We start from the raw sequence: 12,615 nt of genomic DNA on the forward strand, positions 1-12,615 counted from the left end.
GCTGTTTGTTGTTGAGGCAACAAAAGATGGCGTCACGGATGCATCGTCTGAAAGTTGCTCATCGCGGCTAACCTAGACGCTAGTGACCTGGAGGGTTGCGGCCTCGCGCCCTGACCAACTCCTCAAGGTCAAGGCCAACAAAAGCAGTGGCATTAAAAACGCCCACATGGACAGAGAAAGTTAAAAATAACTCTGGATTTTGTCTTTCAGTGGATTTTACAGCTTTTAGGACTTATTGATATGTACGAGGCGTTTTCTAGCGTTCGTTCACCCAAAAGAAAAGTGACAGACGTCTCTTTCCCAAGATGTGGATGGGAAAAAGCATTTTTTTGGCCCCATGGCATCACATGACAAACCAAGAGTTGCAGTTGCATAACGTGTGGACAGCTGGGTAGTTAGATACGCTCGTTAAATCCACCATGATTTCACGCTACAATGGAGTCCCGTCAATCACAGTAAGCCCCGCCCCTAAAGCATCGCCTGCTTCACTCTAAATGACCGTAATCTACTAAATGAACACGAGAGAGTAGATTCATACCAAAGCACCTGTCTGCACAGAGACAGAAGCTTCCTATCCTCTTCCTCTCGTTTCCTCTCCTTCACATTTAGCATCCTTAAGCGTCACATGTCACGGTGATGTTTGAAGAACCGGTTGCATCGGCGTGCATTCTCACCATTCCTCAGGCGTGCACACACAATGGCCGTCTCAGAGGAGCACAGATTCCTCAGCGCCCGGTGCATTGTGGGAGCTACGTGCCACTAATTCTTGAAGTCGCAGTGTAATTGAAGACAAACAATCAGGAGGAGCGCCGGCTGCAAAATGTGCAGTTGAAACAGGCAACTGTGGATGTGATTCAAGGAGCAGGACGTCCGCGAGCGAGGAGGCCATTTTATCAGTGCAGAAGAAGAAACTTTATTAGTCGGCGTACAAACTTTTACATACAAACATGACATGTATTGTCTGACTCGTCCTCCAGGAGCAGTAGAAGGAGTATGGCATCGTTTCCTCATGTTTTCATAAATCAATCGTTGCCGTGAATGAAATATGAACATAAATCCTCAGTGAAAACTTTCAGGATGTTGAGAGAAATGAGACCGTAAAGTTCGGTGAATGTGAACGCGGCTGCAGGAGAGATTTCCTGGCCGAGAGTCCGGCCTGTAAAGATCCGATTTGTAAAAAAAAAAAAAAAAATATTAGGACCAAAAAAAAAAAAGAAATTAGGACCAAAAAAAAAAAAGAAAAATTAGGACCAAAAAAAATAAAAAAAATTGGGACCAAAAAAAAAAGAGAAATTAGGACCAAAAAAAAAAAAAAAAATTAGGACCAAAAAAAAAAAAAGAAAAATTAGGACCAAAAAAAAAAAAAAAAAATTAGGACCAAAAAATAAAATAAAAAATAGGACCCAAAAAAACGGGGTCAATAAAAAAAAGAAAAGAAAATCAACTTTTTTTTTTTTTTTTCGTTGATGAAAATAAAAAAAAACATCTAAGCAATCTGTTATTTCATCACTTTGGTTTTACAATACCTTCATTTAAATGTAAATATGTTTGTTCATACAACAAAACAAGTACAAGTCACATAATAGTCCAATCTTGTTTCAATTCACATATTCTTTTAATTTAACATTGCAAGCACTGTTTTATATTCAAGTGCTCTTGTTGTTTACCAAAAGATAGCTTAGCATTGTCAACCACCTGTAAGCCTGTTGATGGGTTACTTCAAAGTAAATAATTCATTTAATATACGTGTGGACTTTGCATTTTACTCAGTTCTTAAAAATGGTCAATGGAAGGACAACAATGTACTTTGTGTGTACAAATATTAGTTACAATTATATTTAGGCTGTAACTGTAATTTTGACAATTGTAGTCAGTAGTCAAGTTCTCATTTCTCTCCTGGAATGAAACGATTTTTTTTTGTACGTTGCCTTTTTTCAATTCAACGGGAAAAAAAAAAAAAAATTTGGGTCCTAATTTTATTTAAATTTATAAAAAAAATTTCAAATATTTTTTTGTTTTTGGTCGTAATTTTTTTTTTTTTTTTGTGTGTGGCGGAAATGGACTTCCATATAAATCTTATAGACCAAGTAGGAAAAGAAACGCCTGAATGTATGTTTTAGATGTTTTCTTTCCGCTGTAGTTTGAGAGGAGACGCGTTACATGGAAGACAAATAGACCAAACTCTCCCTCTGGGTGCTCGCACATGTGTCATCGTTCAGCTCCGAGGAAAACGTTTGAAAAAAGGGCCCCGAACAAGACGTCGGCGCTTAAAAGGACGCACCTGCTCCCTCCACTCCGAGGCCAAAGGAGATAATAAAGCGGCGAGACAGAGCGGCGCAGTGTGAAGGAGGGAAGAGAGGACGATGACCTAAATGGAGAGAGAGGAAGAGAGGAAGAGAGGAAGAGGAGCGCTGACTTCAGATCAGCGGCGATGGCGGCTGAACAGAGGTCTGGTTCAGCGGCGGTAACCTTCAGGGACAACCGGACGGAGATGTGGCCCAGATCCCAACTCTCCTCTTCCTCCCTTCCTCTTCCTCCCTCTCTCTCTCTATCAGTGGAGTCACTAACAGGGATGTAGGGCTCGATGTCTCACTCTTTTCCCCCCATGTCTTTCCTGCCCTCGCGGGCCGCAGCACACTGGACCCAGTGATGGCCGACTGGCCGTCCTCTCGGTCCACGACGCCCTCTCCAACTGGAAGAAAAGGGGAGTCATTGTGCTCCCGCTGTGTCGCAACAATGATCGAGTTAATGTGAGCCAAGTGGATTGAGGCGGCAAAGAGGAGGAGGGGGGGGGGGGGGCAGCTCGCTCCTCGACTCAGTGTCTCATAGATCAGTGTCTCATCCGCCGGCCTCCAGCTCTGATTTATGGGTCGTCCACGTAAAACTAACAGCGATCCGTCCACGACGATGGGGAATTTTTTCGGGCCTTTGCACCCGAGAAGAAGAGGCTCATGGGTAAAAGTCAAGTCTCAAGTCGGGTGTCGTCGTGTCTCTTGTGCCCTCGAAGTCTCAAGAGACAAACTCTTCGTGCAAAGAGAAGTTGAAACGGATAATCGTGAAACTTCCTGAAACTCACGAGGAGAAACTTTTAACTCCCTTTAAGCTCAGAGGCAACTTCAACTTGAGGAGGACGAGGTCGTTTTTTCCAAACCTCATCATCCGTAGTCCCCCATAATCGCCGGCTAATGACGAGCTTCCTGTCAGAGGGGTGTGTGTGTGTTTTTGTGTGTGTGTGTGTGTGGGGGGGGGGTATTATCCCCTCATGACAGCTCCGTCTCTGTTGATCCGCCTCAGGTTTGGGATTTGACAGGGCCAGACGGTGAGGAATAGATGTCTCTGTGGGGAAGAAATTCGTCTGAAATTGCAGGATTTTAAAAAGCAACTTGTAGAAGAAAAAGGTATTTTAATAAATATGATGGTGTTGCGCTTCTCTCAGTATCAGCGGAAGTCATTAGTGAGCTGTTCACACTTCATTTCCTCACATTTCTGTGTCTGATTCTCTATTTTCTTGCCATCTTTGCTACGATACCGCTGCAGCACATCAAAGGAGAACGAATCGCTGCAGGCTTTTTGAAAAAAAGTACATATATTATACACACACACACACACACACACACACACACATGGTCACGTGCTCTCATTGTAACCAGCCAACGTGGATGGAGCAAAACGTTTGACCTAAATAGGGATTTATAACCTGGCTCTGGGTGACCAGGAAGGATCAGCGTCGCGCTAATCCTGAACGCCACATCTGGGAGCTGCGAGGGCGCCGGATGCCTCTCTCTGGGATGAACACACCCGGAGAGCAGAGATTTGAACTCTGAGCATCAAGTTGTGTGGGATTACCATGGAGGAGGGGGGGCGTTCGGGTTTGAAGCCTCTGCTTTTTGGTTTTACGCGTGTAAAAATCAACCTGGGTGTGATGTCAAAGGTCATTGACACCAGTGAAGTGCATGTCTGCTTGATCCGGGATGAACGATGGATCCGGGTCTCTGTGAGGATGTTGGCTCAACAGTCACCGACCGCCCGCTGCTTTCATCCATCCTCGCTGGGTTAGCTTAGCTTTTCATCCCCCTCCCCCTCCTCCATCTCCTCCTCCTTCCTTTGGCAGGTTGGTCGTGTTTGGTCCGGTGGGTTTGGCTGCTCGTGGCCCTTTAAGCCCTCACCCTAACCCCTAATCCCATTTATTGCTTGAGTTATGTTCAGAGGATGTACATGAGGATTATATATTATTGTAGCCTTGATTTTTATGTTTAATTTGATACCTCACATGTTTTTCTTCTTGATTTGGACCATGTGACCTGATATAAAAGAGTCCCCATTTTCTGGCTCAAAGAGTTTAATCCTCCAAGCTTCTTTTTCCGATGTTAAGTCCCGCCCCTCCAGGTGGCCATGTTTCAACAATGTGGGAAAAAATATATGCAGTCATCACCGGCGAGAGACAAATATTGTTTTTGATCCTGTTTCAATTCTGCTGTGAATTACAGACTCTAAAAAAAATAATTAATCGGCTCAATTTAGAAATAAATGAAAAATGAAGGTAACAACTCTTATTGTCATTATTGAGTTAATCCTATGAGTCTTTTGTAATCTGACTAACCTAACTAGTTAAACACAAACAACCCGATCGGCTCGGCCCTCACACAAGATTAGTTAAGTTGAACCAACTTAACATGAATGTAAAAGTCGTGGAAATTCAAATGACTTAATTTGAGCTGTTCTGGTTCATTCACTTGAATTCCATCCGACTCAAAAATGTTCATGCAGATTAATACTTTAATTATTTAAGTATTAGTAATTCATTTAAGTGAAGTTAATTACCAATACTCATAAAATAATGTTAATAATAATCATTTATTCGTGCCGCAATGGGGAAATTGCAAGATTACAGCAGCAGTGCAGTAATAAACAATAAAACAATAATAACACAGTCTTCCACAATAGCAATATTATGGAATAAAAGTATTATTATTATATAAGTATGTATTTATATTGCACTAGTTGACTGTAATCAACGTGCTAATACTAATATAGATGACACATGGACATTCATATTTACTTTAAAGCACTTTGTCCACATATGTTTGTCAGTTTACTGGATAGCAGTGAATCATTTTCACCTCTTCTTCTTGTACATATCTTTCCTTCACTTCGTCCCTGTGGAGCTCCACACGTTCGAGTCCCGCTCGCCGGGTTATTTTATGTCCCCGACAAATGCTGCTGTCAATCAGACCGCAGCGCCTCCTCTCCAGTTGGGAGCGCACCGGGGCTTCGCATCTGGGGTTTCTTTTTCCTTTTCTCTTTTCTCTTTTTTCCCCCTCCTCTCCTCGCCGTCGGTCGGTCGGTCGGTCGGTCGGTCGGTTGGTCCACGCCCACTCGCCTGCCCGCTTCCCCCGCTGCAGCAGCAGCAGCAGCAGCAGTCGCGGCCCCGCGCGCACACATCGGCTGAGGGCTTTTATTTCTCCCCACAGCGGAGACCAACCTTTTTTTTTTCTTCCACCACAAGCGCCATTCTCCTAGTCAAATCTCTCTGTCTCTCTCTTCCCCCCCCTCTCTCTCTTTCCTTTCCCAAATGCCCCGCGCGTGGCGTGATTTGCGCTCAGCAGCGCAATAGTTAACGAGCGCCGGATGCGCCCTCGCTCCGAGCAGACCGCTACAGTACGAAGATGGCGTCGGAGGGAGCCAGCGGAGAGCAGCCTCCTCCGGTACAAACACTGGCGACCGCCGTGCTGGGAAGCGTCGACACGGTAAGACACGAGCACCCGGAGAGGGGGACGCGAACAACGGATAAAAGCCTTTACACGTGGGGGGGAAGGGCACGGGGTCGTTTTACATGTCTGGTGGCGCAGGAGGAGTCTCGCTTGTTGGGGAGAAGAAGCAGTGCGCATCTATTTCGCTCGTGAAGCAACAGCGGTGGCCAGAGTGGAAGAGCCCTCGCGACAATGTCTGGTGGAGGAAGACAAGGAGGAAGAGGAGGAGGAGGAGGAGGAAGGGGGAGACATGACTCAGACCCGAGTCCTAAACAACCCCTCTCTCTCCAAACCCACGCAGAATATGATGTTTCTTTGTGTTTTAACATTTAAAGTGAATTCTTTTGTTCGCCACCGCCGGCTGTTTTTTTTTTTTTTTGGTGGGCATTTCGCGCCGCTGGATCGTTTATCTCGTGGCCGACGGGAAGAGGGAGAAACCGGGGGCGCCGCGCGCAGACACCCGGGAGCCGTGCGCGCGCTGCGGGGGACTTTCATTGTATTGCTTGGTTGATTTTTTAAAATTTTAATTATTTTTTTTCTCTCTCTATATTTTGTCCACTGATCCCGCAGAGCTGCAAGTGGCATAAAAAATAAATAAATTAAAAAAAAGGTTATTTTTCTGAAGTGGTCCTCCACCAATCAGTCCCTTACAGGCTTCCATAGGTTGTTGAGCTTGCTCTCGTTTGCACACAACCACACATAGTTGTGACTTCTCTACAGGTTGTGTTTCCGTTCACATTGCTCTGTGCAGGTTGATCAATCTGTTGCCCCCCAACCTGCCACATTGTTGCCATCCATCCCGGCAACTTAACGCCAAAAATGGGCTTCGGTGCTTTTTTTTTTGTGTTGCCACTTTGATTTTCTGCTCTTATTGAACTTTAAATACCACCTCCACTACAATAACCCCACCAACACCACCACCCAACCCCCCCCCACACTTCTCTGGATGTAGGCTGCTGGGAAGTTGCAGCAACAGAAAGCAGCCAGGGGGTCCCTGAGGTGAGTGGGTGGTAGTGTGGGTGTTGAGGAGAGGGGGGTGCTCACCAGACACCTTTTCTAAATTGGTCTTAATTTCAGTGACTCAGCTGGCATAGCTGAGAGTACCGTGTCAGTCCCCCCCCCCCCCCTCCTCCTGCCCCGAGGCTACTCTATGCATTCAGCGTCGAGGTGAACAGGTGCTCTGGAGACATGGGAGCCGGGCAGCCTCCTCAAGCTCGCCCCGGCGGTCCTGCCAGCTCGCTCTTCCTCCGGGGCGAAGCGGGGGGCTTCCGCCTCCATGACCCCCTTCACCACCCCCCCCCCCCCCCCACACACACACACACACACTCACACTGTGCCTGCGGTGGTTAAATAAAGCATTTGCTCTTTGCTCACCCCTCTCACACTCTCTGCTGTCCGGCCCCAAAGTGGGGGGAAGTTTCTCATTTTGTGAGGACTCAGAAGGACCGACCCCCCCCCCCCCCCTCCTGTGGTTCAGAGAGGAGGGGTCAGAGGTCAATGAGGAGTCACCGCCCACCCGTTTACCATAATGCATGTTGGTGAGGCAGTGAAGCTAATGCTTCATGTCTTATACCCTGCATTCTCTCTCCTGACCACCAGGGGGCGACTCCTCTGGTTATATAGAAGTCTATGCTTCATGTGTTAAAGCTGCACTCTCTCTCCTGACCACCAGGGGGCGACTCCTCTGGTTGTATAGAAGTCTATGCTTCATGTGTTAAAGCTGCATTCTCTCTCCTGACCACCAGGGGGCGACTCCTCTGGTTGTATAGAAGTCTATGCTTCATGTCTTATACCCTGCATTCTCTCTTCTGACCACCAGGACGCGACTCCTCTGGTTGTATAGAAGTCTATGCTTCATGTATTAAAGCTGCATTCTCTCTCCTGACCACCAGGGGGCGACTCCTCTGGTTGTATAGAAGTCTATGCTTCATGTGTTAAAGCTGCATTCTCTCTCCTGACCACCAGGGGGCGTCTCCTCTGGTTGTATAGAAGTCTATATAAGTGACTCTACTTCTCTCTTGATGTATTCCCTCAGTAAACATTGTAAACATGAGTTTATGTCTCAATCTCTAGTCTCAAGTCTTCTTCTATACAGCATGATGTTCATTGAGTAAATTATGGTCTGTTTGAGTCAAGCAGACCATAAAGCAGAGGACGCTTTAGGGGCGGGGCTACAGAGTGATTGACAGGTTGCTACCAGAGCCGTGTACGCCGTCTCTTTGTCACTCGGTTGCAAAAAGCCAAGATGGCGACGTCCAAATCGAAGAACTCGAACAAAACCTCACGACGACTTCCTGAATACAATCTACGAAGTTCAAGGCAAACATGCTTATTAAACAGATAATTGGATATTTTGTTGAAGTCGATCTGTGGACGCTGCGACATCTTGAGTCCCAGAAACACGAGCAGTCAGATGACTGAGGCGTTTATTTGGTTTGCCGTTCGATGGTTGCAAGTCACTTCAGGCTAAAAATAAGCTACCTGTAACTCAAAACCGCCTCATCACCTGTTGTTGGCCCGAGAAGACCGAAACAATTTTAGCCTCAATTAAAGTTCACGGCTCCTCGTCCATACGATCTGAAAACGAAGCGAGCTGCGAAATATATATGAAATGTGAATTGATTGCATCTTGACGTTCAATTAGCAGACAAAGTTCAACCTTCTTACATTCGTGTGATTTGACTCCTGGTTGAACTGCGGGGAGGAAGAAGAAAAACTTCCCGTTCTCGGTCATGCGTTGGCGTGACAGAGTGAAGCGTCTCGTCACTCGCAAACAATCTTTGACTGAATACAGACACCGGCTGCACAAAAAGAGCCTTTTGTTTTCTGGCCTTTTACAGAATTAACGCGAATTATCGATAAAACTGTATTTATCCCGAGGGAAATGGATGCATGTATGAAGCGTCTGTAGCACTTTATAATAAGTGCACACTATTTAGCATTAGTAAAGCATGAGTAAACACTGAATTCATTCATTTATAAAGCATCGTTCCACTCATTAGTAATGAATTAGTACGCAATTCATAAACACAGTTATGAATGTTTGATTATTGATAAATAAGATTGGGTTTTCATGCTTGATAAATGATGGATTCCCCATTTAAATGAAGTACTAAGGACTTATAGATGGTTAATAAGATCATTTATGAAGTGTAAATGATAAAAAATGCTGCAATTCAAAATAAATTCAGATAGTTACTACTCGTTAGTTAAGTGTTAGTTAAGTATCCTCTGTGGCCTCGTCTGAAGTGAGCACTATTCATGCCTTTTGAAGCATAAAAATAAGATGAATTATCTTTGAGAACAACAACCAAAAGCGAAATTCCCAAATATATACAGTGTCAAAAGTCAGGTTTGATAAGAGATTATATAATCTGGATTTGATGGATCCATCGCAACATGCAGACTGGGAGCCAGAATTGAGCCGATGTGAGCGGCTACGTGAGCGGCTACGTGAGCGGCTACGTGAGCGGCTACGTGAGCGGCTACGTGAGAGCGGCTACGTGAGCGGCTACGTGAGCGGCTACGTGAGCGGCTACGTGTGAGCGGCTATGTGAGCGGCTACGTGAGCGGCTACGTGAGAGCGGCTACGTGTGAGCGGCTACGTGAGCGGCTATGTGAGCGGCTACGTGAGCGGCTACGTGAGCGGCTACGTGAGAGCGGCTACGTGTGAGCGGCTACGTGGGCGGCTACGTGGGCGGCTACGTGAGCGGCTACGTGAGCGGCTACGTGAGCGGCTACGTGAGCGGCTACGTGAGCGGCTACGTGAGAGCGGCTACGTGAGCGGCTACGTGTGAGCGGCTACGTGGGCGGCTACGTGAGCGGCTACGTGGGCGGCTACGTGAGCGGCTACGTGGGCGGCTACGTGAGCGGCTACGTGGGCGGCTATGTGAGCGGCTACGTGAGCAGACACGCCGTCGTGTTGGAGCAGAGCCGTCAGCGCGAGCGGCTGTAATGTCATCGCTTCTTCGTCCTGACAAACAAAATAATTTCTGTGCTCTCTCACACACACATGAGGGGGTGGAGGGGTGTGTGTGTGTGTGTGTGTGTGTGTGTGTGTGTGTGTGTGTGTGTGTGTGTGTGTGTGTGTGTTCAAATTACCCTGTAAACAAGTCACCCGAGAAGATTGAGCACGATCTGTTAAACGGTCGCTTCACCCAAAAGAAAGGGGATCTAACCAACGATGAAATACGCCTGTCACCATAAATACTTTTTTCGAGATGAAATATCGTCCCAGAAATAATTGAGAGGAGTTATAATATTCAATTTAATGCCACTGATGTAATTATAATATAACAGCGTAATATAGCAACGACACTCTTTCAAAGAGCAATTCTCTTTTTTTTCGTAAAGATATTGAGACATAAAACATTTTAATGCACATTTTAATGCTGAAAACCCGTCTTGAAGGAGACACATTTAGGTGAAAACTACAGCTAAATGTGATGGAAACTACAACCATGCATCTTTTATAAGCTGCATTCTTGTTTGTTTTGTTAACTCTTGATATGCAAATCGTCCACACATAGAACAAATATCCAAGACTGATGAAACAAAGTCGTTGCAATGCGATGGATTCCTGCAATTCAATTAAAATGTGTGAGGCGTTTGCAGGAAGAGGATTTATTTTTTTTTGGTGCGTTTTATTAAACTCCCCCAAAAAATCCACAGTTTATGTTTTAGCAGGACAGACAATGTACAGACCTTCTGAAAAAAGAAGCTTTTAATTGCCGTGAAGTGTTTCTGGTCACTCCCAATTACAGTCATCTCCAGCCATTAGCCTCACGGCCGCCGCTAACCGCGTAGCTGCTTAATGACCGAGCTAAATGTGATTAGGGGCTAATAGCCGCGAGGTCTGACGGGACATCCAGACGAATGCAGCCGGGTCGCTCCTCTGGAGGCCAGGTGGGGCCGCGAGGAGGTAACGCATTTGTCATACGAGCAACCTTCTCTTTCATTTTGGGCTTTTGATCGACGTTCACGGTCCCCAGAGGACGATCCCTCCGAGCCACCGACGGTTCAAAATGTCCACCTGAGCGGATGCTTCTAGAAACGGACACTTTTCTCCGATCGAAATTGGAGAGAAATGTCCAACAGACTAATGGAAACACGCCGTGTTCTCGTGTTAGCATGTAACCGGGCGGTAAGCTAATAGGCTAATAGTTAGCATGTACACTGTAGACACAGCGAAGGGGAGCAATTAAGTGTCTTGCTTAAGGGCACAACGACGTGGACTAGAGGACTGGTGGACTAGCAGAGCATGCTAACCACATGCTAACCACCGTTTACAGTTAAATATTGCATATATATATATATATCGTGTGTGTATACAAACCCTACATGCTGCATGTAGACATGTACTGTGTGCATATACTACTACACACCTGTCAGAATGTATTCCTTTGCACTATTTGTATTATATACTTTATTTCTTCCAGCAGCAGCGGAGAACCATTGATCTCCTGCTCGTTGGCCGAATGTCTTCATGAACTGCCTCGACCTTATTTGCTCAGCTTTTCCTGTATTTGTTCTAAAGCGATCTCCAAGTCCATTGAGAGAAATGCAAACTCCCCCGTGTGTGTGTCTGTGTGTGTGTGTGTGAGCAGTAATCCCTACCATGAGGACAAACGGGTGATTGCATTGTGAGACGCTGACGTGTGTTTTTTTTTTCCCCCGTGTTGCAGAAATGTGAGTTCAACATGGATAACCTGAGCAAGCCAGAGCTGCTCACCCTGCTGAGCATCATGGAGGGGGAGCTGGAGGCCCGCGACCTGGTCATAGAGGCCCTGAGGGTGAGTCACACACTCACACACACACTCTCCCGCGCTCATTAGCTCAGCCTTTCCGCCGCCTCGGCCCGTTTGGGAGCTTGAGATGACAGGATAAGCTGCCGATCGCGGCCCAGAAATTGAGTTTGCGATCGCCCCGCTTTACGGAGCGATGAATGGTTCACGGGCGCTGCTCGGTGAATGCCGTATCGCAAGATCTGAGTCCGTGACACTAACGCCGCCCCCCCTCATCCCTCCAGGGAAATGTGCACACCACTGCTGTGATCGCCCCATGAAAGACTCGGTTTCCTCTCCTCTGCTCTGTAATTACCCGCTGATAAGCCGTCTCCCTCTAATTGCCTTTGTTGAGCGAGAGCTGGCCGAGCGACCGCTTCGCACTTCCTGCCAGGAAAAGCGGCCATCGCGATCAGATCCATCGCGTCCACCCGGCGCCACCTGTTTAATAACCATCGGTGACGAACAGACGGCCGCGGCCACCGGTTCTGCTGCCTGCCGGTGCTCAGTGGCTCTTGAGGAGCCGGGAGGTGGGAGGTGGGTGCTGCTGGGGTGAGATGTGGTTTCTCTGCGCTGCTAAACGGTCCGGTGAACTTTGAGGACGGAGAGTGAAGTCTTTCTGCTGATGTTTGCCTGTGAAACTGCAGCTGAGAAACAGATGTAGGTTTTGTGACAATCCTGTTTCTGAAAGAGTGATTTTGTCCAAAAATGCAAAAAATATGCATAACCAGTGCATAACCAGTGTATAACTAGTGCACAACTAGTGCATAACTAGTGCATAACGAGTACATAACTAGTACATAATCAGTGCATAACTAGTACATAATCAGTGCATAACTAGTACATAACCAGTGTATAACTAGTGCACAACCAGTGCATAACTACTGCATTACGAGTACATAACTACTGCATAACTAGTACATAATCAGTGCATAACTAGTACATAACCAGTACATAACTAGTACATAACCAGTGTATAACTAGTACATAATCAGTGCATAACTAGTACATAACCAGTACATAACTAGTACATAACCAGTGTATAACTAGTACATAATCAGTGCATAACTAGTACATAACCA

General features: G+C 46.3%; 1 protein-coding gene across 1 annotated transcript in view; it reads left to right on the forward strand.

Annotated features, from left to right (window-relative positions):
- Window positions 1-5,627: 5,627 nt before the first annotated feature.
- Window positions 5,628-12,615, forward strand: part of cttnbp2 (cortactin binding protein 2) — a 51,819-nt gene continuing 44,831 nt past the window's right edge. Inside the window, exons 1-2 of the mRNA XM_068602119.1 lie at window positions 5,628-5,747; window positions 11,435-11,542. Coding sequence (XP_068458220.1) covers window positions 5,667-5,747; window positions 11,435-11,542 — 189 coding nt within the window. The 5' untranslated portion in view covers window positions 5,628-5,666. The remainder of the gene's footprint in view (window positions 5,748-11,434; window positions 11,543-12,615) is intronic.

The sequence above is a fragment of the Clinocottus analis genome, unplaced genomic scaffold (genome assembly GCF_023055335.1).
Source record: "Clinocottus analis isolate CAN_PGR_092001 unplaced genomic scaffold, fCliAna1.0.p SCAF_6, whole genome shotgun sequence".
NCBI classification, from domain to species: domain Eukaryota; kingdom Metazoa; phylum Chordata; class Actinopteri; order Perciformes; family Cottidae; genus Clinocottus; species Clinocottus analis.